General features: G+C 49.0%; 1 protein-coding gene across 1 annotated transcript in view; it reads right to left on the bottom strand.

The window, feature by feature from the left end:
* The window catches only part of pcdh1a (protocadherin 1a), a gene marked incomplete at both ends in the record, with an annotated part of 108209 nt that overhangs the window by 11040 nt on the left and 70353 nt on the right, over window positions 1-26816 (bottom strand). The window contains one exon of the mRNA XM_079738973.1: window positions 20635-20857. Coding sequence (XP_079595099.1) covers window positions 20635-20857 — 223 coding nt within the window. The remainder of the gene's footprint in view (window positions 1-20634; window positions 20858-26816) is intronic.

Here is a 26816-nt window from a genome sequence, read left to right as displayed (position 1 = left end):
CTGGGAGTGTGTGTGAAGCCGTTGACAGCGTTTCTTTCATCGGCCTGGGTTTCACAAAGAGTCGTTGTGTGGTGTGAATACAGTTTGGTTCAATTGAAGCTATTCTGGATCGGCCACTGATGCTAACAATGTGAAACTGTTGCTCGCTCGCTTTGTCTATAGGTTATTGATGTTGTTTAATATCTTTTAATTGTCTAAATGTACTTAAAGGACTGCACCTTAAAGGACTGAGTGAAAAACTAGATGATTAAAGACAAAGATGATTGAAGACAAACCAGCTAGTTTCAGAACCAGCCCATGTTTTTGTTAAAGGACAGCAGTAGGAATGGGCCATGATAGATTGTGCCTGGTGCGTCCCTCGTTAGGGTGCTTAACTCCCAGCAGAAAGGTTCTGGATTAAAATCCCAATGCCCGCAGCGTCCGTGTAGGTGCCCAAGAGCAAGAAGAACCCTAACCCCTACCTGCTCCTAAAGGACGTGCATCTAGATCCACTGTAAGTCACTTTGGATGAAAGTTTCTGCTAACTGACCCAAATAAAAAATAGTTGATCGTCAATCGCAGAAGGCTTTTCTTACATTTATCGTCACATGCTGCTCTTAAATACCACGACTTCAAAAGTTACACCATTTCCGTCGGCCAGTTGGGACCCAATCCCCTAAAACAGGAGGAGGTGCAGGAATGAGACTCCCTGCTTCTCGGAGAACCCTTCCTCCCTGACAACCGCTGACGAACTCGGGTGCGGTCCAGCCAGGGATGGGCTTAATTTGCCGGAGAAGAGCGGTTCAACTGGGTGATAGAGAGGCCTGCTGTCACCGCTCCCCGTCCACCATTTTGTCTCCCCCCCCTGCCTGTCTAAAGAGGCTCTTGTGCATCAGTGGGTCTGACAGGAGGCCCAGCGCCTGCCTGCCCGTCCGGCCGACGGCAAAGGCGGGCGAAGATTCACCGCACATCAAGCCCACTGTGTCAGGAGCGGACTCACAGAAGACACGCGGACGAAAGGGGATCCCACCACACTCTCACTCTCACTCTCACCCACAAAAACATGTTTTAATAGTAATAGTAGGTAGAAAATAAAAGATTAGAGGCAGAGTCCTTCAGAATCCTGGCTGGGTAACTGCATTATCGTTTCTCTTGACCGACGGTCAGAAGACAAACAGTCCAGGTAATGGCTGTGTTCCTCTTCGATGGATGCCTTGCTCGGGGCAAGGTCAGGACAGCTGCTCCCTGATGGAGCTGTCTGGCTTCTACCGTTACATAAACAACAGCGGCCGTACTCCACAAGGCCGGGTCTCATCAGTACAACGTGCCTCCTTCACCCGAAGAACAACGTTTGAATTCTGGTTTTAGTCCTGATGATCTCGACAGCCCAATCAGAATGAAGAAGCCACCCAGAAGGAGGTGGTGCTATATGCCAGCCAATCGAGACACGGAGAGTTTAACTGTGTGTACTCGTTTGATTGTGATTGGTGGGTTTGAAAAAGATTCCCAGAATCTCTGCGTACTGTGTGAATTACATTAAGCTTTTCCTCCGATGTCGGTTAAATAATACATAATATATTTTCTTTTCACTTATATAAATACACTATGGCTTAGCTGGGGGTTAGCGTTATAGCGAGGGTGGTTATGAAGTGCCACCTCTATCTGCTCGTTAGGGACATGTTTAAAAAATCTATTAATCTTGCTTTGGTTAAACGCCAAAAGAAAATGAGCATTTAAATGTTGACATGTATTTTCGTTTAATTCACAAGTTCAGCCGACACTTTTCGACGGAACGGAGCTAAAGAAATTCCGCCTATTTTTACCTCCTCTTCACATATCGACTCCAGCAGTTCCTCCACATGTAGCGCCGCCACGTCTCATTGGCTGAGTCAGGCGGAGGAGTCGCAGAGGACTCTGAGACACCGTCGACAGTCTCGTCAGCTGTCATACACCCAGGAGTAAGACCGCCCCCCCTCCAACACCTCTCCCTACCTCCCTTCATCCCTCTCTCCCTCCACACTTTATGAACCCCTATCCGTCTCTGAGAAGGAGTTGGTTGGTAGTGGTGGTTTTATGATGATGATTCTGAAATCGCTGTTTAATGTCTTGCTAATCGCTCGCGAGCGCTCCGGCGCGGTCCCTCATAACATGTCCCAGCAGGGGTTAATCAGATCACGGCAAAACACAAAAACAATTACAGCCACTGGGATACCGTTCATGCGAATATTATAATATACTCTCCCTTATTTTTCGGATTTAACAAGAAGAACTAGTTAGACGAAGCATCAAAGCACTTAAAACAGAAAAAATTCTCCAATAACAAAAGAAAAAGGACTAAGAAAAATGTAATAGAAATGGTGTGTGTCGCGGCAGAAGGACACGACATGAGAACGAAGTGTGCTGCAGTCTCATGCCGACCCGCGCGCTATAATGCTGCTCACCCGGCCTAATCCGCCGAACTCATGACCCGGGCACTGACCTATAGGGTAAGTGGAACGAGAGACAAGCGGGGGAGAGAGAGAGAGATGGAGAGAGACAGAGAGTGATGGCGAGGCAGAGAGAGAGAGAGATGGAGAGAGACAGAGAGTGATGGAGAGGCAGAGAGAGAGAGAGTGAGAGACTATGCGGGAGTACAATGACATCACAATGCTTTTCACATATTGTTTTATATTTTCTTACAGATTCTTAATTGCATTCGGTTTCAACGGAAGGAATTCCCAAAGCAGATGCCAACCTGATTGACAGCCTCTATTTAATCCATTGTTTCATAAAGAAGTGTTTGTGTGTGTGTGTGTGTGTGTGTGTGTGTGTGTGTGTGTGTGTGTGTGTGTGTGTGTGTGTTTGCCCACTACATGGAGGCCTGTATTTTCCTTTTAGCGACGCACAAGGCTTACAAGAGATTAAGTGATTTGGAGCAAGCTTAAACATATCCTGCTCATATATTTTAAACCCTTACATTTCTGTATTTAATAGAACTATATATTATTATTTTATTTATTTTTTCACTAAAAAGTTCAACCAACTGAACCTGGTTTCAGAACCTTCTGTTCTCTGAAACAGAAGACCCCTCCCTCCACACGCGGCGATGATTACTAAGCTCTCTGTCTGCAGCGTACATCTGTAATCCGTTGGACACACCTCCTCTGATACATCCTTCTCTCCTTCCCTTTTTCCCCGGCACCCTAAGGCTCCCTCTCTGAGGTTGTGTCACCGAATCATTCCTGCGCAGCAGACACACCTGTGATCGAACGGAATCAAAGTGTCTCAAATCAATTTTCACGCTTTTCCCACTTTGCCGTAAATCTAGGGGTTGCGGGTTCCTATGCGGGTTCCTCTCCTCGCCTCGGAGCACCTCAACCTCGCGCGGGGAGGCGTTACGGACGCAACGAACTCCCACGCTCAAATATGTACATCAATCCAATATCAAATATGTGCATCAATCCAACGAACTCCCACGCTCAAATATGTGCATCAATCCAAGGAATTAACATCTCCACGGCGAGGGGAGAGCAGGCAGCTCCTTTGCATACATATATATATATATATATATAGCAAATATATTTGCAAATTGAAAAGAGCCAGACTGCTTGTCCTCGTGTGGTCAGGAATAGACGAAGTTGAGTCCAGGTGAGGACAGAAAGGCTTTTCTTCCTCCGGTTTAAGGAAGTGGAATCGGGGCCCCGGGGATCGCTGGCACCAATAACAGCTGAGAGGTCAAGGTGGAGGAGGAGAGAACTTCCTGAGAGTTTAGAGTTTCAAATCTGATCCAACTGCTGCCCTGCCAAACTCAGCTCGCCAGGGGAACACCTGACAGCACACGTACCACGTGTTATTATTACAGAGTATATTGGTAGTATTGTCGGGTACCGGAGTGTGGTGCAGTAGCTGTGATGAAGGATTACTACGGTTTAGAAGTCCGACGCCCTCGCCCTGTTCACTTTGTTTGGACAGGGGGACATATTGCAACAGTAAATCAACAGAATCCTAATCACTTTAATTATAATTAATAATCACAACCGAAAAATAAACGATCAAGAAATTCCCATTAAGTCAGTCCAAAAAATGTCATCCAAGATTATTATCCACATTTTACTTAATGGGCATGGCCATTAATATATCCTCCGACAATGCGCGGCAGCGTTTTAGTTCTGAAATGACAGATGGTTTATTTGCCTTAGTTCCAACTCCATTATTCCTAACGTGCTGTTTATTAATCCTCTCTCGTAACAGAGTAGACGGTTTCCGCAGACCCTTGTTGTGAAAAATATCCTTAAACCCAAATAGGAGGCTTTTATAACGTTGGAGAAAGTTCCGACCATTTACCTCCAATAACGCTTGGGTCCTGTCACTCACGCCGGCTGCTACGTGTTGATTGCGTCTGTTGACAGTTATTCATACAGACAACAGTCGCCGTCAGAGACATATTAGCTGAAGGCAGAATGAAAGTGAAAGTGAAACCAGAACGCAGTACAGCCAGACAGTGCGTTGGGATGTGCTGTGTTGCGCTGTGTTGCGTTGTGTTGTGTTGTGTTGTGCTGTGTTCGGCGGCGGGCTGCCTTCTGATGCTATCCCCCCGCCCGTGTTTCCCAGTGAAGGTTGTCTATGAAAACAGGATTATATTGTCTGCAATGCATTGAAGAGAGACACGGGATCAATGGTTTCGCGGGCGCCGTGCAGCCTCTCTGCTGGCCCGCCGCGGCCCACAGCGAACACAGAGGAAGGACTTGATAGTGAAAACCAAGCATTGAACGGCAACTGTTTAGTTGCGATCGAAAGTCCAATATTTGTCACAATAGCAGCGGTGACGGATCTCTCCTCCACAGGAACAAGCAACAAGAAATGCCCCGAGCCTCTAATGTATGTGTGGTCCTTCCCCTGATGTATAGTACATTTTGATGAGTTGCATCTGGGTGACTATGAAAATAAAGTGTCAGTATAAAGCTGCGTCGGTGGTGCATCTGCGGTAGGTAGTACACAACATTTAACCACCAAATAAAAGCATTCACATATTTTTCAATCCGTTGGCCCCTTGTTGTTGTTTTACTCGCCCTGTTCTTCTTCAAGCCTAACTTCCTCTCTACTACTCTTGCATCCATAAAGAAACGTGAATATCAATGAACTCCCAGGCACGACCACTCTGTTCTGCCTAATGCCTTGTTTACGCCGGCGCCCTCGCTGGCCTGTTTGTGTTTCCATAGACTCTGAAATGACTATGTTCAGTCGCTATCCTTTCATCCACCGCGAAACATCTCCTTCCTCGCTTTACTGATCACATGAGAACAGGCGCTTTTAGGCTTCGTTTCCCCAGCTCGCTGAGAGGCGGGCTGAGTGTGTTAACATGGTCCTTTTTATCCGCATACATCCCACCAAATTAAACTGAAGGATAGTGGTTAAGTTAAGATAAGGGAATATGTGTATTCATTCGACCAAGCTTGGAAATTTGGGTGTAGAAGGTACAACCGAAAGTACAGGACAGTAATAAAGAGAAAAACATCTCTGTATCCACAAATATATCAGAGTACAACATGAGTAAGAGCGACATTATTGTAAAAGCAAAAATTTATAGAAAATTGTGTGAGAATATTATGGTTAATTCCCTCCAAACCATCCCGTTGCCCTGCGGCTCTGTATTGTCATCTTAAATTTCAATGAACCGACAAATCAAAGTATTCCTCGCGGCGAGGACACATGAACTCTTCCAGGTGAACCGGCGACTCGCTGAATTTTCCTTATTGACATCAGGGCAGCCAAACAGATGTCTTCCTCCAATCAATGCACTGTTTTCCCTCCCGTTCCAATCAAGCGGTTATTAATTTACTTTACTCCCCGTCTCGCCCATCTCTGGGGTTCTCTCTCGCTGCTGTCAGTCACACACGGTTGAGAGGAGCGCTCGCTCCGCCGGCTAATAGCTCTGCTCTTGGAACTGAAAGCGAAAGTGAAAGAGGGCTCCCCGTGCACACAGCTTCTCTCTCACTCCACGCGCACGCAAACACACGCAGACATATACACTCTGTAATAATGCAGAGGGGCCTATGGGAGTTTCTCCCGCTTTGAATGTGCACACGTTTCGATAATGACCCTGGAGATATGCGGTGTAATCTTGCCCTTTTATTTACAGTGCTGCTGCTGCAGGATTGACGAAGAGGCGGTGGAGGCGCCCAAGCTTGTGCCGGGCTGGGAGGACTGTATTAAGAGGATCTCTCGCACCACTCCTCAAGAGCGAGCCCGAGACATGGTGGAAGAAGATAACCAAACGGAGCTACACTTCAGCTTGGAGAAGAGGACTTCTCTCTTCCAGGAGCCCAGAGGTTTGGCTGCAGAAGCCTCTCTCCTCATCCCGGTATTGATGCGGACACAACTCTTTGTGTTTCATTGCCATTCAAAGGTGAGGCAAACTCATTTCCACGAATGGATTTTCATTCAGTGTCTTTTATGGGAAAAAAGGAGATCCTCAATGAAATCTGATAATGAAAACGTGTAAGGTCCACTTCTACTGTGTAAACTTGGCCTTTGAATAAAACATCGGATATGCACGGGCTGTCACAAAAAATATTTGCGAAAAGCAAGAAGGAAGAGCACAGAATGTTCGATGTAACATACTGTTACATAAAATCTTAACGAAGATGTAAGCCTACTTTCAGCCAGCAGTCAAGTGTGATTACATGCATTCATCTGTGATTAAGAAGCAGACCTATTCCTGTGTCCAGGCTCCTTGCGGAGGCTCACTTCATGACGATGCAACACACGTAAAGTTGAACTTCAATGAAGACCGCAGCGCTCTGGCAGTCTCCAGGTCGGACAGAGAGATCAACAGCGCTCCCCTCCTCTGCCTCTGAACGAGTGAGCCCGGCTCGTCTCTCTCTGTACCCCCTCTGTACTTCTCAGCGAGTGAACCAGCTGCAGGAGCAGCCACAGAGGACTCGGGGATATCGAGAGCGAGAGCGAGAGCGAGGAAACTCTTCACTCAGACGCGAGTGTCTCCATTCCTCTGTGACCGTGGTGGAAAAGTGAAGAAGTGGCCGACAGACCCACACTCTTGCAGCGCTCCCTGAAGTGCCATCCATCATGCAAGGGCAGAGTGGTAGTTAGAGGCAGCTCCACTAGCTTTCAGTCCCCGTCACATGATGACGGAGGAACTCCCCTATGGGTCCGAGCCCACCCCCCTGCAGGCCGGCGTGGGCTCCGCAGACCGGCTGAGAAGGCGGCGGTGGTTGTGGCTGTTGGCCCGAGCTGTTCAGCCTCTCGCTCTGTGGTGAGACCAGCCAAGCACCCACTAAAAGCATGAGACCACCACTACCTCTTCCACCTGCTTTTCCATTACTGCTGCTTCCATAATTCACTTGGAGGATTCCCTCCACCTCACCGAGTACCAGTTGACCCGCCGGTAATAATGTGCTTGCATAAAGGGCCGCTATCAGCAGGTGTGATGCAGACTTAGCCATTTCAAAATATTCAGTCCCTCTAGTGACGAGTCAGAGTGCCCACCCACACACAGATTTATGATATGACGGATCGACCCACCTGCCTACCCAGTGGACCGTACCAACTAGTAGGCTGACCCATCCATCACACAGCTGTGGATGGACGCTCCCCAATTGTGATTTCACTAAAGGATAATTGTGATTTCACAACGCGTCGATTTTCAAAACGGTTTACCATGGCTGATGAACCTCCCGGCCGTCGGTGAGAGAGAGGGGCTCCCTAACCCCAATAACCACCACCGTCTGTATCGACCTTCACACAAGCTCGCCATTCAGCATCCTGGAATAAACAACTAGCGACTTTAGCTTTAGCTCCGGCTGCCCCCACTCCTGCTGACCCAGCGACAGCCACGGGCGCTAACTCATCTCAATGGGCTCCGTGTAGCGAGGGGCTCTCCACTTGTATTAGATAAATACACGCGTACCGAGCTCAGTGACACCGGGCCGGGAGGCTAAGCAACACTGACTCAGAGAGCCGGCTGGACGCCGGGGCCAAGCACTCCCAAAAAGAGCCTTTTATGGAGATGAGAATTTATGGAACGCGGGGTGCATTGCTTATGGATTCATACCGGAATTGATAGGGTCTCTGGGAGGATAGATAGATAGAGAGATGGACACAGAGATTTATAGAAAGATAGATGGGTATGAAGACAGATACATTGCTAGATAGTCAGTCAACCAGACATATCCATCTAACTTATCTAAAGTCCAAATTAAGTAACGTCTATATTTGGTTTTTCAGTCGGGATAAACACAAACAGAATGCGATGAAACATCACGCATTATTTATTCCTGCACCCTCTCCTCTGATGCAGGGTAAAAAAAACAACAACAAGGACAAATGACATATTGTTGTCTAGTAGTTTTCTAAGCTCCTTATTCTCCAAACGCACTGGCTTGATCCCAAAGATAGCAACACTGCTCTCAATCACGGCAAATCCACATAATCAAAAGACTGTTGCGACAGCGCCGATCTGAGCCGCGCCGGAAGTCCAGCCAAAATAATAATTCTTTCAACCAAAAATTAATAATTATCCGTGATATTATCAAAGTCTCCGAGCCAGCCGGATAGACGTGGACGACAGATGATGAAACAAACAAGAAATCACTTTCATGTGCGCAAGCCGCAGCCTCGGGGTGGAATTGGATGCGTTGTATAAACTACGGACAGTAGGATAATCAAACTAGGGCCCAGTCTGTGTGCACTCCTACCACCAGGCAGCTTCACAGCCGCCGGGCTGGGTTTCAGATCATCTTTCTTGTTCCTACCTTTCCCTGGGATTACAGAGCCCTACGGGCAGGAGGGGGGGGGGCAGCAGGGAGGGAGAGGGTCGAAGAGGGAGGCAACGACATGCGCGGGAACATGGGCCGGCATCGACGGGTCCAGACCCTTTATATATTTTAATGAAAGAATGTGACCGGTCGCAGGCAGGGTGTCCATATTAAAGGACCAGTGTCCTCAGGGGTGTCTGGGAGGTCATCCCAGCCAACGTCTGGCGGCGAGTCCTGTTGCATTGTTAGCGACCGCAGGAGCATCAACGCTCCGTTGGTTTTAAAAGACGGGGACCCAGGGGGAAAACACGGACACATTCATGAGCGCGACGTTCCTGACACATCATCACTCTCGTGCGAGCGGTTCCGCCGCAGTGTTCCGTGAAGTCATCGGCCGTCGCGCGGCGCGGTGAACCCGGCTATTGTCCGGGGTGTCGCCCGCACAATCCAGGTTACACTGCTCTCCTTCTGCTCCAGTTAGCTCTCTGTCGCCGACCTACTTGCTCCGAAACCAATTCACCCCCAAAACATATTACAACGTATGAAATAAAAGAGGTAGTCAGGGGAGGGGAGGGGACAAACATCAACGGCTGATTCTGGGGCAGAACGGGATTTAAACCTCTGCTAGGCTCGAACACACACTTTATTGCAAGCCAATGAAGCATGGCTGCACGCCCCGAGGGTGAGGGTAAGGGAGGGGTTCGGGTCTGTCTGCCCTGTCCCGGGCAATCAAGGCCTTCACTGGGAAGGGGGGGAGACGGAGGGGGTTGGGGGTGGGGGCAGCGAGGGAGTTCTCTGGTGGGGCGTTTGGCGGGGAAGATCTCCCGGCCGGTTGAAGGGAGGCAGGGTCCGCTGATTTCAATCGGCTAACAGGTGGGGAGGAGACGAAGCGCAGTGACATGTGTCTGAGAGGACCCCCGTGCACACCTGGGTCTCCTCACCTCACAGGGCACCCGGGGGGGCGGCACAGGCTGCTGCTCCACCCCAAGATGAGGCTGAGACGCTGAGACTGGTGGTGCTGTCTCTACCTCCCCCCTGCCTCTCCCTCCCCTCCCCCCTGCCTCTCTCTCCCCTCCCCCCCCGTCTCACCTGTAGGCTCACCGGGGTAAGACTAGACTCCCCCCTGCCTTCTCATTGATGACAGGTGTCAGATGGAGACAGGAAGTTCACTCTGAGTTGGGTGGAGAAACCGGCTCGATGAATCAATAATCATTGTTTTCATGCTGCAGGGTCTCTCGCTCTTTGTCTCTCTCTCACTCTCTCTCTGTGTCTCTCGTCTTGGAAGCAAACTTTCAGACTGCCCGTTAATACAGAAATACCTAGCTTCAATCTAATGCACAGGAGGTTATTAGAGTGAAGCAAGGCTTAGGCAAGATGGTTTTCGATTTACCATATTTTGCATTTGAACCCAGTTTTATCCAAAGCGACTGACAGTGTTTTCAGATGTTGTTTATTAGGGAGCAGCATGGTTTAGGCAGGTTAGGCTGCACACAATGGGGAATGAACCCGGATCCTTTGATACACACATATATGAATATAACCTTTTCATAGGCACTTGTGTCATCCGGTGCTCTACCAAATTTCTTTCCGTAAGGAACCATCAACCATGTCCCCAAAAACGTGATGTGAATTCTGTGAACCATTGCAGCACCAACAAAAACACTCAACAATTTACATAAGAGCAGTCAGAATTAACAGAGAGACACTGAGAAAACAAAGAAATGCATGGGGATTGGAACCACACATACATACATACATAATTTAAACTAGTGTTCCTATCGTACCGTATTATATGCCTCAAACAGCCTGGAGTGGCACGCCATCTCCGTGATTAGCCTAGCATGCTAATAGCCTCAGGGTCCACCATTGAAATCCAAACAAGACGTTTTTTTTTTTTCCCTCAGAGTCTGCATGCTCATGTGGGCTCTCTCCCAGCGCTAAGGACATGCTAATTGGAATGCACACCATCCGATGTTTGGAGGCTGTGTGCGTGGGTGTGTGTCCGTGGGTGTGTGTGTGTGTGGGTGGGTGTACGTACGGGGGTGTGTGTGGGTGCGTGTGTGTGGAGGTCTGTTTCTGCATTAAGGTTCAAATGAAATAAAGCAGTGAGGCGGGAGGTTTAAGCCTTCTTGTGTTTTAGCCAATTGATCTGAAACAGTTGACGTTGGTTTTGATCAGGAGGAGGGAGGGTCCTGCGTGTAGGAGTATAATCAGCAGAAATGGCACCGGCTACGCGTGTGATTAGGACGTGCATAATATGGTAAACCTTCGCCTCGCGTTTTAAATCCCGCCATGTTGAGACGTTGAATACAGTAACAGCTCGCAGGTTTAAATGTTTTCCCACAGTGACGATCTGCAAATACTAAAACACGCTGTTTGTCGAGGTTTACGCCGTTGAATATCCGCCACCAGATTAAGTGTTCCCGAAACAGAGAGGGAAACTGTGGGTTGAAACCAGCAATAGGGGCTCCGTAGGGCTCCCTGTGGGAGGCCGGGTCTTCCGCACCCTGGAAGAGGTGACCCTGGTTAAATCCCGGAGGGAGGCGGGACGGAGATTTTCCAAATGACGCCCAGATGACACTGGCAGCATCTCGTCCTACAGACAGTCCTCCGGCTGTAGTGTGTGAGTGTGTGAGTGTCTAAGTGTGTAAGTGTTCAGCTGGCGGTAAACAAGATGTGTTCTGTAAGCCGGCTAGGAGGCGTTCATCGTGTTCCTGTTGCTCCCCGGCATTCCCCAGTGTCATCCGTGTTCGCTCGCTCAGAGTAAACGTCGAACCGAGCTGACATGACCAGTGCAGAGATGTTATTCTGGTGCTGGGTCGAACCCAGTATCAAGTCTGACCTGTAGGCATCCATGAGCAAGACGCTCTGAATCCTATCCTTTATCTCAAACAGCTCAATGTGTTTTGCTTTGGATGAAAGCGTCTGCTAAATCACTCCATATTCATAACATCAAACAATATGACAGCTCTTTATTTACCTCTGTATGTGCGATGCGTATGTAGTTCATGATGTTTCAATCGGGTTTCCAAGACTATTTTATATATATACATAAAATAATCTCCCAAATAAATCCAGATGAATCACATGAAATATGAATCACGGTGCGAAACATCAAAGGCCCTTAGGTTTATCAAATGTGTTCAGCGTTTATCTCATTTTATGGAACATTTTATGCTCCCCTTCTTTCACAAGGACGTGAAGCCCGACATAGAACAACACTGTCCGGGCCCCCAGCTGACAGGAGACGTGTAAACACTGCCCAGATTTATCTGTGTGTGTGTCCCGACGTGCTCATCTTATACCGACCACTCACCCCCGCCCAGCAGAGAGGTCGCTTTAGCCGGTTCAATCTAGAACTAGAGCTGTTTCGATACTGATAGCAGTATCGGAAATTCCTCAGATTCTTGTATCGGAGGAAGTGGAAATTCGGAATGGGAAATGATCATCTCGGACCTTCGTGCGTTCGGGCTACCAAGTTGGAAAAACATGGATGCTCACGCTAAACTACAAGAATACAAATGGATTATAATAATTTGTTATCATAAATGTCAATGATATAGTTCTGAACAAAAATAATTGTCGAAAGTAAGTGAACCGACTTTAGATTGCGGTCATCAAAGGAGAACTCTTCAATGAGAACAAGTGCTGTCGGTAGTTTCAATGCTAGATTCTGTATTCTGTATTCAATGTCGGACAATACTCTAGTTCAGGAATTGGGATCGGTATCGGGAAGGAAAAAAAGCTCTATCTAAAAGACGCGGTGGAGCACGAGGCCGGACCAAGGGAAATAGGAGTCCCTCGCCACGCTTCAGGACTTTCATCAGATACCAAACACACCAGTTAAGTGCAGGGATGTGTTGGGAGCCATTAAGGGTTCACTTAAAGTATCATTGCCACGGCTGATGTGGACGCGATCCGTCTAACTGGAAAAAAGAAGGGCTTTAAATTAAATTGGAAAAAGAAACATTGAAGGCTGAGTCAAGCGAGGGAGAAGATTGCGATGGTCTCTCCCACTCTGCGGATGCCTTTGTACCGGGTAATGATAGTGTGTCTTTATCGAGACATCCGCTGAATAACGCCATGGAGAGAAATATGTTTCTCGAGCTGGAAAAAAACATTCCTCCCCTCAAACGGGTGGTGGTTATTCCGATAAACAGGCTTGCGTTGGCTCAGGTGGAATATCAATAGTCCACTTAGATTTCTTCTGCGCAGTGGGCGCCTGAAAGACACAGACTCAAACGCTTTGGCCGAAGTCCAAAGACCCTATTTCTCAAGCCTTCAAACCGCATTAATCCAAATTCATGTTTCAAAGAATAACATTCCTCCCTCTTTGAGGGAAATGTCTTCTCAAAAGAGGGACGACATTTCGTCTGTCTTGGCACTTTTTCTTCTCTTTCTTAATTTGGTCCAGACACTCTTTGTTGTTCTTTACGTTTTGAAAAAGTGCTGACTGTAAAGTGCAGGTGGACAAAGGTGTTCCGCCGGTGCTTCTAATATAAGGACAAGCGCGTTGTGTCAGGATAATGGATGGCGCCGGAGCTAAGCTAACAGTTCCACTGCGGGCCTTTTATTCACACGGCCGCTGGACTCTGCGCGCACAGGCTGACGAATGACCAATGCAGCGTTTAATGGTTTTCAAATTGTTACCTTTTAAGATAACACTTTTTAGGTTCAGCTTCCCCGCTTTATGTGGAAGGGCTGTTGTTTAATCCCTCCGTGGTGTCCTTGTTACGCAGCCGCTGACCCTCATGTTGTGTTTGAAAAGTGCTCTATCAGTAAAGTTAGAGTGTTTAATTTGATTTCGTATCAACCCTGGTAGGGAATTAATAAAAACTCTTGGTCAAATCAAAAGAGGACCTTTACTTTGAGTTGTGCAGATAAAACACCCGGTTTGAGCTTGTTCCAATCAACTAGTCAAATGTTAAAAATGCATTTTCCCCAACCTTTTGTAGGGAGAGGGTGCGATGATGCTGTTCACGCTAACCCTCCTTGCTACCATCAGAGTTGAAGTGGTACAACCATAATGATAAACATTATCTGTTAACCCAACACTGACAGAAACAATTAAAACATACAATAGTTTAACCGATAGAAGGCAATTCTAGTGATCATTTAAATCACATCCAAAACATTAACAACAAACCTCCATTTGTTTATGTCCCTACAAGGACGAACCAAATGGCCAGTGCCAGGCCGTCTGGGTCATAGCCAGGGTCATATTCCTTATCAACGGAGACACTGCATCTGTTCTTTAGTATAAAACTCACCCTGAACCTTTGGTTCGGTGGATACACCAGCATTATACACGCCTCTAATTCAGGGTCTGACCAGGATCAAACAATAGCCCTGCTATTATACATCCCTCTGCAATGCTTCTCATCTTAAATCCGTTCCTTTATGGTTTGAATTTCCTTTAATGTAAGAAAATGACGGTGAAATTGAAAGCCAAAATGATTGCTTTAGCAGTAAGTGACACCCCGTCCTACCACCCGACATGCGGGCATCAAGGCTCGACGCTGAGGTGGTCAATCTGAAGTGAGTCTGCTCGCGTGCTGTGATTACGATAAGAGTCTATTAAAGTAATATACTGCTGTAATCAAAGAGATTTACCGCCTCAGCCTGCCATTCCACCCCCCTCCCATCCCCCAACACAGCGCATACAAGCGTCGATGCCGCCATTTGCACTTAGAGATACACACAACACCATAAACCACGGAGAGCGGGGGAGAGGAGGGAGATAGAGAACGAGAGAGGGACACAAAGATTGATAGATAGAAAGTGGGGAGGTAAAGAGCGACCGATGGATGGACAGACACAGATAAAAAGATAAAGCGAGATAATGGGAGTGATAGAGAGACGAATGAAAGAGGTGGAGATACAGAGATAAGAATTTAGAGAGAGGGAGAGGGAGATGGAGAGGAAGAAGGAGAGAGAGAGAGAGGGAGAGAGAGAGAGGGAGAGAGATATAGAGAAAGAGAGAGAGAGAGAGAGAGAGAGAGAGAGAGAGAGAGAGAGAGAGAGAGAGAGAGAGAGAGAGAGAGAGAGAGAGAGACTATGTGGAGGACAAACAAATAGAAATGGAAAGGGTAAATATTGTAACTGAGATAAAGAAGCAACAGTTGAGCTCTGTGGGCTCTATGCAGCTGAAAACAACAGAGGAGAAATACACAGGGGAGCCTGTAATGTAGAGCACTCCAGCAGCACAGCACAGCCTGGGGGGGGGGGGGGAAGGGAGGGAGGGAGGTGAGGAAGTGGAGGGAGAAGAGAGGAGAGGAGGAGAGGGGGGGGTGAGTAGGGGAGGGGAGGGAGAGTAGGGAGGAGGGAAGGGAGGGGAGAGGAGAGGAGAGGAGGAGAGGGAGGGGGAGAGGAGGGGATGTAGGGAGGAGGGAGGGGAGTGAGGATGGAAGGGAGGGGAGGGAGGGGGGAGAGTAGGGGAGGGAGGGGGAGAGTAGGGGAGGGGAGGAGGGAAGGGAGGGGAGAGGAGAGGAGAGGAGAGGAGAAGAGAGGAGAGGAGAGGGAGGGGAGGGTAGGGAGGAGGAAAAGGACGGGAGGGAGAGGAGAGGAGAAGAGAGGAGAGGGAGGGTAGGGAGGAGGAGAGGGAGGGTAGGGAGGAGGGAAGGGAGGGGGAGAGTAGGAGAAGGGAGGGAGTGAAGGGAGTAGAGGAGAGGAGAGGAGAGGGGATGAGAGGAGGAGAGGGGAGGGATGAGGGGAGGAGTGGGTAGGGAGGAGGGAAGGGAGGGAGTGAAGGGAGTAGAGGAGAGGAGAGGAGAGGGGAGGAGATGGAGAGGAGAGGGATGACAGGAGGAGAGGGGAGGTAAGAGGAAAGGGAGGTTCAGGGGAGATGAGGAAGAGGAGAGACAGAACAGAGAAGAGAGAGAACGGAGAGGAGAGCTGGATGAGGAAGATACCAAAGAAATATTCAGCCGAATATCATTCCAATACACACACGTTTACATTGACTATGACAAGGATTGTTCCAACAACATACAGACAAATAATGACTTTTATGTTGTATTAGAGGGGCAATATGCGGAAATATTTTGTAGTAAGATACGATAAGATAAGATAACCTTTATTAGTCCCGGACGGGATATTTAGCTGTCACAGCAGCAGGACAGGAAAATAATTAAAAAGAGATAACGCATTTGAATAAGACCATGATTATGCAAAATATATGCAAAAAAATAAAAAAAATGCATATATGAAATATATGAAAAATGGCCTAAAGCTATCGTTTTGCTTTAATTCTAAGCTTATATTAGTAAAAATGTATCCCTGCTAGGTTCTGGTGCTATTAGCTGGTGGTCTTAGCATCCTCCTTGGATAAGGTCTGGTTTCCATGGACACCGACGGCGAAACCCAGACTTGGATTGTTTGTTGATTGGCTCAAACCAATTATCCTCTTGTAGGTCGCAATTAAGGGGAGTATGAGGGGGGCTTCATCTCACACAGAGCAATGGCAGCAGTCTGGCCCCTGAAGGGAAGCACACCAGCCTACTTTATTAAAGGTCAGAGAGCGCCAGCAAAATTACCCACAATGCACTACGATCAAACAGCATCTTAAATGTGATGTTAGCACAGTGGGCACTAGCATCACCCTATGAATGGATGAATCAATTAAAGGGATAAGTCTATTTAAAAGCTGCGGGCCGTCCAATCACGTGCCAGGCGAGTTAGCCTAGGAATATCAGATCAGACACCGACGAGCATGCGGTTGGTCCAGCGGCGCCGGGATGCATGGAAAGCCTCTCTACGGGGGCGGCCATCTTGGTTGCGGGCTCCAGGGATTGTTATTACACAGGAAGACTGAGAGTCTTGTCACAGCTTGCAACGCTAGGAAATTGGGAAGCTAAAAGAGTCACAATTTAGAGTTCTGCGAACACAATCCATCATGCAGCCTCCACAGCCCAGCTGTGGAGAAGTCTAACGAGTAATTATAGTGTGTGTGTATTTTAATAGCTCTGTGTGTGTGCGTGTCTGTGTGTGTGTGGGGGGGGGGGGGTCTGTGTATGTGTTTGCCTCGGTTGAGTTACTATAAACCTTTCGCTCATAAGTGTGTTGACGTTTTACATATGTACTGTACATGTAAATATTGTACGGTATATTGTGCATGTAATTTAATTCCTTTTACTGTTGTGCGCGCTCTGCCTTCGCCCTAAGATGCCATGACACAATGGGGGATTGGATAAGTACATACAACACAACTCTGGATTGAATAATTAACAAGCACTCCACAATTTGGATGCTTCAACCGACGGTTTCAGAGAAAGAAAAACACAATCAGGGGACGAGGGCTTCCTAAGCGTTGAGTGCGTCTGATCCCCATGTTGCTGTGTGTCCTGTCTCCCCTGAACTGTGGACGGCATCGATGCTTGGGTGATGTCCTTTAAATTAGCACAATGCTATCAACGCTACAGCGCTACAACACCAGCGAGACAATGCTAGTGGCTTACTCAAGCGGCCCTCGAGCCAGCGACATCAATAACACCAACCCTGGAGTGAATTACTGTGGCATGAAATGTAAAAAACTTTCCCTGTCAAACATTTTGTCGACGGTAAATCTTGTGGTCTTAGAGTGGTCGTAAAATCACTGCCTCTGCGTGCCATCAATACCAAGAAGGCCTCTGAGCAAAAGTAGTATCACTGAATTGAAAACAGTATGGAAGAATATACCCACACTCTACCCAGGATAGGGGAGGATGGCAGAATATACCAACACTCTACCCAGGATAGGGGAGGATGGTGGTGGTTAGGGTGTAAGACTCCCAGTAGAAAGGAACTGGCTACAGCTAGCTACTGGGTATAACTAGCTACAACTAGCTACTGGGTATAACTAGCTAGTGGTTTAACTAGCTACAGGAATAACTAGCTACTGGTATAACTAGCTACTGGTATAACTAGCTACTGGGTATAACTGACTACTGGGTATAACTGACTACTGGGTATAACTGACTACTGGGTATAACTGACTACTGGGTATAACTAGCTACTGGTTTAACTAGCTACTGGTTTAACTAGCTACTGGTATAACTAGCTACTGGGTATATCTAGCAACTGGTATAACTAGCTACTGGGTATAACTAGCTACTTGGTATAACTAGCTACTAGCTATGACTAGCTACCGGGTATAACTAGCTACTAGCTCTGACTAGCTACCGGATATAGCTATCTACTGGGTATAACTAACAAGAACCCCACTAGGCACAGCACGGGAACACAGAGCATTTATTTTGAGGAGAGAGGAGGAGTTCGACGAAGAGATGTTTGGGTTTATGTTTGATTTTGTTTGCTGTGGCCGTCTATCACCAACCGGTCAGACGATTATTAAAGAACAGGAACAAAGCCCCACCGTCCAACACACACACACACACACACACACACACACACACACACACACACACACACACACACACAACACAACACACACCACATATCTCTGAGAGGGAGAGTAAGAGCGAGTCGTTTCTCGCCTCAAAGCGCGTCCTCTTCGGTCTCACAGATGAAGGAAAGACAATCCATATCTCTTATGCAAGCAGAGTTTATGTCAAGTCACCACACACACACACACACACACACAGATATATATTACTGCTAAATAAATAAACCGTGTTCTAGCAGCCGGCTTGATGGCTCCAGAGTCCACAGAGAGCGGTGAAGTCTTCACATGTGGAACACAAAGCGCAGCCTCCTCCCGTAGAAAGCTCAGCTACCTCCACACACGGAGGTTCAACGGCCCTCGTTTTGCCCGTCACTCATCTCAGGTGTGCGCCATGAAGCCGTAGCTGTCAGTGTGTCACGTCTTCAGAACACAACAGAGGAGCAGCACCTGAACGCGTCATCATGCACTATTCAGGTGGCGTTCACCAGGGAGAGCCTTCTGGTGTCTCTCTCTCCCCCTCTGATTCCTGGCTCTCTAAGCCTGCGCCGTTATCTCTCCCCCCGACGAGGCATCACTTTTTAATTAGGTGTGCCTTCAGTCGGGGGCTTGGCGTGGGGGTCTTTGTGTATTCATCCCGTGGGCTCGGCGAAGCTTTCACTCCCCACATCCTGTCGCCTTCCAACACTTCCTTCTTTCTGCTCGCGTCTTTTGATTCTTTAACTGTTCCTCCCCCTCCCTACCTCCCCCCCCCCCCCCCCCCCCCCCCCCCTCCCCACCACCACCACACCCTCGTCGCCCTGTTTCCCGCTACAAACAGCAGCCTGTCTGACAACAACCTATGGGTTGGGCCTTTTGTTGTGGCGATAAACAATACTTAACAACGCGAGTCGCAGGAGAAGGAGAAGGAGACGGGGGGAACGAGGAGACACGCGTAGCAGCTCTTGTTAAAACGGGGAGCCGCCGCACGGAGAGTCCTCGCTCGTCTGCCGTGAATTAATAAAGTTCCACATATTACGGAAAATACAATTACCGAAAAATGCCATTGAAGGCGTATAAATGCGGCCGACCTTTGAGAGTGTTGCGAGAGGAGCGAGTGATACCGCCGCCGAGTCCGTAATGGATCCAGACTCACTAACATGCAGCGTGCCAATTCATTACAAACGTGTGTTTAAAGACCACTGAAGGATTATGTCTCGCTGATTAGTGAATTAACCATATTTTTAAGCAGTATGACAGTGCCATAATTGGCCATTATAGATTTGACGATGTTATTTTGCAGGTTTTTCTTCTTCCTTTATTCCGTACACACACCTCGGCTGTACGCCGGCCGGGTTCAGCCGGTAATTACGGCTCTAGACGTGGTTTCCCGGCCGCGGTTTAGCGTCTCTCCTCGTGGTTCAGTAGAGGGTGAGAGGGACGTGTTTATCGTATACAGCGGTCGCCCGCGCTGGCCGAGGATTCAGATCTATTTGGAGGACGAGCCGTCCATTAGGTGGGCTCTTTAATTAGGACACGTGTGTGTGAGTGGGTCATTAAATAGATGTCTGACAGGGGGACAGAGACATGTCTTAAACCACCCACACACTCAAACACACACACTCACACACACATGTGGGTAGATACACACACACACACACACACAAAGACTTGTGGGCACACACATACACACACATACACGTTGGCACATACACACACGAATGTTGGGGAACACAAAGAGGCACAGGCACACACACACACAAACACAGGCAGTTTGACACCCGCGCACACACACACACACACACACGCACACACACACACAGACACACACACAGCCTCATGTCAGCACGCTCCCTCCGTGCGCAAGCAGGGCGGTCTGGATGTCATAGTGACGGGGGGGGCAGTCAACAGAGGACAAACATCCACCCACCGGCACCACAACAACAACAACACAGCAACAACACGGCTCCGCCAATCAGCATCCGCCGTCTGAACTACTCAGGGGGAACAGGCGCGCGAGGGGGGGGGGGGGGTCAAGTAGGGTGGGTTTGACTCCCAGCTTAATGGTTCCGGGTTTGATTCCCCAATGTCCTAACCTGTAGCCCTCCATGAGCAGGATTGCCCCTGACCCCTGACCTCTACCTCCTCCTAATGACCTGAATCCCGTTTTATCGACCCCCCTGGCAGAATGTGTCTGGAGGACCAGCTCACTGACCCTCTGGGCAGAAGCCTCTGGTGACCCACTGATAACAGACCGAGTGGATGACAGCGAGAACGACGGCGGTAACAGACTCATCATGGAGCGCCCGATGAGGGGAACAGGAACCGGTCCACACCGGCTCACTAACACACCCAGACCAGGTCTCAGGCCTACTGTTCCCATGGTGACTGAGGGATGGGGAGGAGGGGCGGAGTCTCAGGCCTACCGTTCCCATGGTGACTGAAGGATGGGGAGGAGAGGGAGGGGGCGGGGTCTCAGGCCTACCGTTCCCATGGTGACTGAAGGATGGGGAGGAGAGGGAGGGGGCGGGGTCTCAGGCCTACCGTTCTCAGGGTGCTCGGTCTCTCCGATGCTGCCGTCGGGGGTGGTCCGCTCGTAGTGCTCCTCCGGCAGGGTGAGGGGCCCCAGGCGGGGCCCCCCCGAGGAGGACTTGCTGCTGGGGGTCTCCGACTCGTCCAGGCCGCTGTCGTAGAAGCTGTGGGAGGCGTCCTGCAGGTCCTGCTGCACCGGCTGGGAGGTGGAGAAGGTGACCCGCCGGTGGGGGTGCTGCGGGCGGAGGGAGGCGGGGTTAATGACGGCGGCGACGCCCACAGAACTGAGCGGGTCAGGGGCGGGAGGGGCGAGGGAGGGGCGAGAGGGGGGAGAGAGAGGGGAGAGGGGCGGAGGGGCGAGGGAGGGGCGAGAGGAGAGGAGAGAGGGGGGGAGAGAGAGAGGGAGCGAGAGGGGGGGTGAGACAGAGAGAGAGAGAGAGAAAGAGAGAGATAGGGGGGTTGGAGGAGAGAGAGAGAGATAGAGAGAGAGACGGGGCAGGGGAGGAGGGAGAGAGAGAGAGGGGGGGAGAGGGGAGATCATGGTTTTGTTTTTATTTACATTCTGGTTTTTTGTTGTTTTCATTGTTTCTATTCTTCCGTGTTTGTACTTCTGTGTCGTTTGATTTAGCTGAACTGCTTTGACGGAGCAAACGGTTGTTTCTCATGCCGATTGGATGGGGAGGGCTGCTGAAGGGGGGGCAGCAGTATTAATGTTAATATTGTTTATTCATCTTTCATTATTAATGCACTGCCATGTTCAAAGGGGCGAGAGCGACGGAGAGAGCGAGTATTTACAAACTCCTCTAAGAGTTCTTCACATACATCAGTACACACGACAATAAAACCCTCGAAAATATATTTCAAAGAGAGAGAGGTAGGGAGAAGAAAAAGAGAGAGAGAGAAAGAGAGAGCGAGAGAGATAGAGAAAGAGAGAGACAGACAGAGACAAAGAGAGAGAGACAGAGAGAGAGAGAGAGACAGAGAGAGAGAGAGAGAGAGACAGAGACAGAGACAGAGACAGAGACAGAGACAGAGAGAGAGAGAGAGAGAGAGAGAGAGAGCAAGAGAGAGAGAGAGATTACTCCTTTAAATCTTAAGTGTGGTTTTATGAGGCTCCCATAAAGGGCCAAGGAAGATTCAGGAGGTTTATATATACACATAATATCATAATAACGTATAATATTTTTCATTTAAGTGTGTGTGTGTGTGTGTGTGTGTGTGTGTGTGTGTGTGTGTGTGTGTGTGTGTGTGTGTGTGTGTGTGTGTGTGTGTGTGTGTGTGTGTTGGTTTGATAACTTTTAACCGTGGAAAAATGACACTGTGTGAAAAAGTGATCTTTTTCAATTATAGTTTTCGTGAAATCATCTGTGCGTGTGTGTGTGTACTGTATGTGTGTGCATGTGTGTCTGTGTGAGTAAGCATGTCTATACGTGTGTGTGTGTGTGTGTTAGCCTGTCTCTAAGTGTGTGCGTGTGTGTGTGCTTGTTAGCATGTATCTAAGTGTGTGCGTGTTTCAGTGTGTATGTGTTAGTATCTCTAAGTGTGTGTTTCAGCAGAGCCTCCTAGTCAGGTGGCAGTCTGCTCCGACCTGGCCAGCATTCCCTTTCCCCCAGCTCACTTTACTAATGGCTACTTACCACCAATCGACAACAGAAACATGACCCCGCCTGGTGCACACATAATCGCATTCCCCGTCCCACCCCACTCCCACTCCTCCAAACACACGCGGCCAGCAGCCTCGTTAAAAAGAGCGGTAAAAACCACGATCCAGCAGAGCCGGCCGTGGTTCCTCCCTCAGATCGATAAGGAACCCGAGACGCTCTCTCTCGCCACTCCGGTGGAAAACATATCCATTCCTCAGGCTCGACCCGCCAGCGCCGGTGAGCTCTGAGCGCACGGCCGCTGGTTACTCTGCTCACAGATTCCTTTGAACCCCCATTAACGCTCGTTTGCTTTTTATGTTGTTTTATTCAACCCTAGCTTCCTCCCCGCATCGGGAGTTTCCCCCAATATGCGGGCGGAAACCAAATATATATATATATATATATATATATATATATATATATTTATACGTACAGATATATATATATCCACAAGACATAATTAAATCCTTAAAGAAAATCTGGTGAAATATTAACGAGCGCTGGCATAATTTATTAACGCAAAAAATCAAAGCAGACCTCTTCAATTACTTTCGTTTTCTTTGACCGACAAACATGTCAATCTCACTCCAGATATATATTTTGTTCTCGATATCTGTATCCCGAAATAACCCCAGACCAGCGATGCGAGTGTTTTGGGAAAGAAAAATCGAATTCCTTCTGGCTTTAATGAGGGCCTTTGATTCATGGGGCGCTAGTTGGTCTGGCGCGGTCCTATCGCGGCCGCGGCGGCCTCCGTCTTGTCACAGACGCTCACCCCCACAGCCCAGCGTTCGGGCCATCGTCCCTCCAAGAGGAATACAAATCGCCCTGATTGGTATCGTTTGGGTTTCGGCACACTCGATAGAGCGATCCCACACCCCACACAGAACAGCCCTGCTGGTTATTTCCCTGCATAATGGCGAGGCTCGTCGGAGGGGACCACTGAGGCATGGCTACTGTAGCCTCCTTCTCTTTACGGTGTTATCAGATTGTTGCGAGCATAGCGCTGCCATTTCAATTAGATCATGCTACTGCTTTGCACAGCTTTGTTCAGAACGCCATTACTGAGCCACCCAAACTAAGGTTGGGAGGAGGAGATGGAGGAGGAGGAGGAAGAGGAGGAGGAGGTGGAGGGAGGAGGATGAGGAGGTTGAGGCGGAGCAGTTGGAGGAGGAGGAAGAGGAGATGGAGGAGGAGGAGGAGGAGGAGACGGAGACGGAGGTTGTGGAGGTGGTCGAGGAGGAGGCGTAGTTGGTGGAGGAGGCGGCATGCAAGGCCATTCAGAAATAACAGGGCATCTTTTCAATATGGATTCCCACTTAAAGCCGCCAGTCCGGGCCCACACCGGGGCGTCAGCAGGTTTTCTCCTCCCGGGTGAGAGAGTCGGACCAGAGCAGCTCAGGAGGCGCGATCGGGGAGATAGATGCTCCCTTTTGGGCAGGACACAAATCCTTTTCACCAGGCCTCGGGGAGGAGGAGGAGGAGGGAGCTCAGAGATGGGGGAGGGGAGGAGGAGGAGGGAGTGCAGAGATGGAGAGGAGGAGGAGGAGGAGGAGGAGGGAGTGCAGAGATGGAGAGGAGGAGGAGGAGGGAGTGCAGAGATGGGGGGGGAGGAGGAGGAGGAGGGAGTGCAGAGATGGGGGGAGGAGGAGGAGGAGGAGGAGGGAGTGCAGAGATGGAGAGGAGGAGGAGGAGGAGGAGGAGGAGGGAGTGCAGAGATGGGGAGCAGGAGGGGAGGAGGAGGAGGAGGAGGAGGAGGAGGGAGGGCAGAGATGGAGAGGAGGAGGAGGAGGAGGAGGAGGAGGAGGGAGTGCAGAGATGGGGAGCAGGAGGGGAGGAGGAGGGGGGTTAGGAGGAGAGGGAGGAGGGGGGGGTTGGTCGGGCAGACAGGACAGAGTAGGGGTCCGCGGGGGCAGCAGAGGGATTAGTGTGGGGACTGCTGCGGCAGCACAGTGGGGTTGTTGGCCGGCCGGCCGTGGCGAGGCGGGCGGCATGGCGATGGGATCTGCGTACACAGAGCTGCTCGTTTAGCGCCGGAGCCTCCAAGGGCTGCGGGGGAACAACAACATCCTGTTTTTTCGGTCACACGGCCGCTGTCGCGCGGAGAGAGAGAGGCGTTCCGGAGGATTCTACCGTAAACCTTCCACAGCGTGAACCGTTCCGGACGATTCTACCGCCAACCTTCCACACCGGGAAGCCTCCCTGCCTCCGAATGGGTTGTGAGCAAACACTTTACAACAGATTTGAAAGGAAGGACAGTCTAGTGGTCAGGGAGACATTTACATTCAGGGCATTCAGCACGCTTTAATCCAGACGCTTTTATCCAAAGCGACCTAAAAGAACGACATTTCTCAGAATAAAGAGAAACAACAATATATCGTTGTCGGTACAGTAATGATAGAAGAACCAATTATCAACAGTCCCAAGGTTAACCCACTCCCCGTATACAACAAAGACAGCTAGGATAAGATGCTACACGATGCCATGTACTATTTTTAAGTACCAGGACGTACAACATACAATAAGTGTGTACATTAAGTACCAGGACGTACAACATACAATAAGTGTGTACATTAAGTGCCAGGAGGTACGACATACAATAAGTGTGTACATTAAGTGCCAGGACGTACAACATACAATAAGTGTGTACATTAAGTGCCAGGACGTACATCATACAATAAGTGTGTACATTAGGTGCCAGGACGTACAACATACAATAAGTGTGTACATTAAGTGCCAGGACGTACAACATACAATAAGTGTGTACATTAAGTGCCAGGACGTACATCATACAATAAGTGTGTACATTAAGTGCCAGGATGTAGAACATACAGAAGTGTGTAAAAGGGGTGTGGGCGGTAAGAGGGGAGGCTATGCAGAGTCTATGTTAACTCTGAACAGGTGATACCCACTCCCTGGGTATAAGTGTACCAGGTTTGATTCACAATGTCCACACCACTACCTATCCCAGAGCAAGGCGCTCCTAACCCCCCCCACCTGCTTCTTAATGACATGGATCTGAAATCGAGCTTCAGAATGAGGCTGCCTGCCACTGGCTCTCAGTATTCAGGAGATGATGAGATAACTCGGCTCCACAGGTGACAGCTATATGGGTATGCACATTATTACCCAGTTAGGGATAAAACAGCACAAACATTCCTGGAAACCATGAAAGGCTTTACCGCCTGGCGTTGATTGTCATTCCTTTTAGCTAAGAAATTATTTGTCAACTCTTCTCTTCATTAACTTATGCAAACTTATAACCAGTTTGAACCACAATCCTGCAATTCCCCATGTGACCATCAATAATGATACAAGTAAGTCATCGTAGTTAAACACACGCACACAAAATTAATAAAGACGAACTCTTCATCACATTCATCAGCCAGTCAGGAGCCGGGGGCATCTAAGTGCGTGTGAAGTTGAACAAATCTGTGCATCTAAGTGTTAAGTGTTATGATCATTCCCGAATTTCGGCGGGACGCAGAGTCAAAACGCGCTAATCAATGCTAATTAAATTCAAATCAATTACTTTGCCGCGGAAGGATGTTAAAAGCTAAGAGCGCATTCAGGATGACAGGCCACGTGCAGACGGCACGCGCACAGCTTCATTCGGTCTCGCCGTCTTTCATTTGAATAATGTGTCATCGAGCTCCGCCGAGGAATGATCACTTGATCAGCGCCGAGATGAAAACCAAGTCGATTTTTATTAATGGGACCCCTTGCTCCTTGCACTCCCATGGAGAACTTCCAGCACCACCACCACCCTCTCCGCTCGTCCTCCTCCGCCCTAAGCACCTGTGTCCCTGCGGAGTTGTTTGGCGCGCCGCAGGTTGCTTTGTTCTGATGACAGGTGCGTTTTCATTATATTAAGCTAATGGCCCGGAACGGGAAAAAAAGAAAGATATGCAAATGGCCGCAACCAGCACCGCCACCTCCACCTCCTCCATCTAATCAGCCGATCTAAATTATTCACCACTATAGATCTCCCCGGAACCGGTCCACCTGCTGAATACATCCCGCCCTCTCGGACAAGATGCTGCGTTAATTAACGCTTTTACATTTAATAAATTACATGGCGGACCACGGACAAAGAGACACTAACAGACCTAACAGAGACACACACACTCACAACACATACACACACTCTAACAGAGACACAGACACACACACACATACACAAACACACACGCCCTAACAGAGACATACACACTAACAACAAACACACACACACTAAAACACACACACAGAAACATTACAAACATACCCACTCAACCACGCAAAACACGCACATACACCAACACCCTAACAGAGACACACACAATAACAACACACATAAACACACACATTAACAAGGACACACACACACCCTAACAGAAGCACACACACAATAGAATCACACACACCCTAACAGAGACACACACAGACCGACAGACAAACACCAGCCCCACAGACACAAACACAGCCCCACACACAGACACACACCAGGCCCACACACACACAGACAGCCCCACAGACACACACCAGCCCCACACACAGACAGCCCCACAG

The sequence above is a fragment of the Pollachius pollachius genome, assembly GCF_949987615.1.
Source record: "Pollachius pollachius genome assembly, chromosome: 6".
NCBI classification, from domain to species: domain Eukaryota; kingdom Metazoa; phylum Chordata; class Actinopteri; order Gadiformes; family Gadidae; genus Pollachius; species Pollachius pollachius.
The sequence above is the reverse complement of the archived record's forward strand: the minus strand, read 5'-3'. Positions and strand labels throughout refer to the sequence as shown.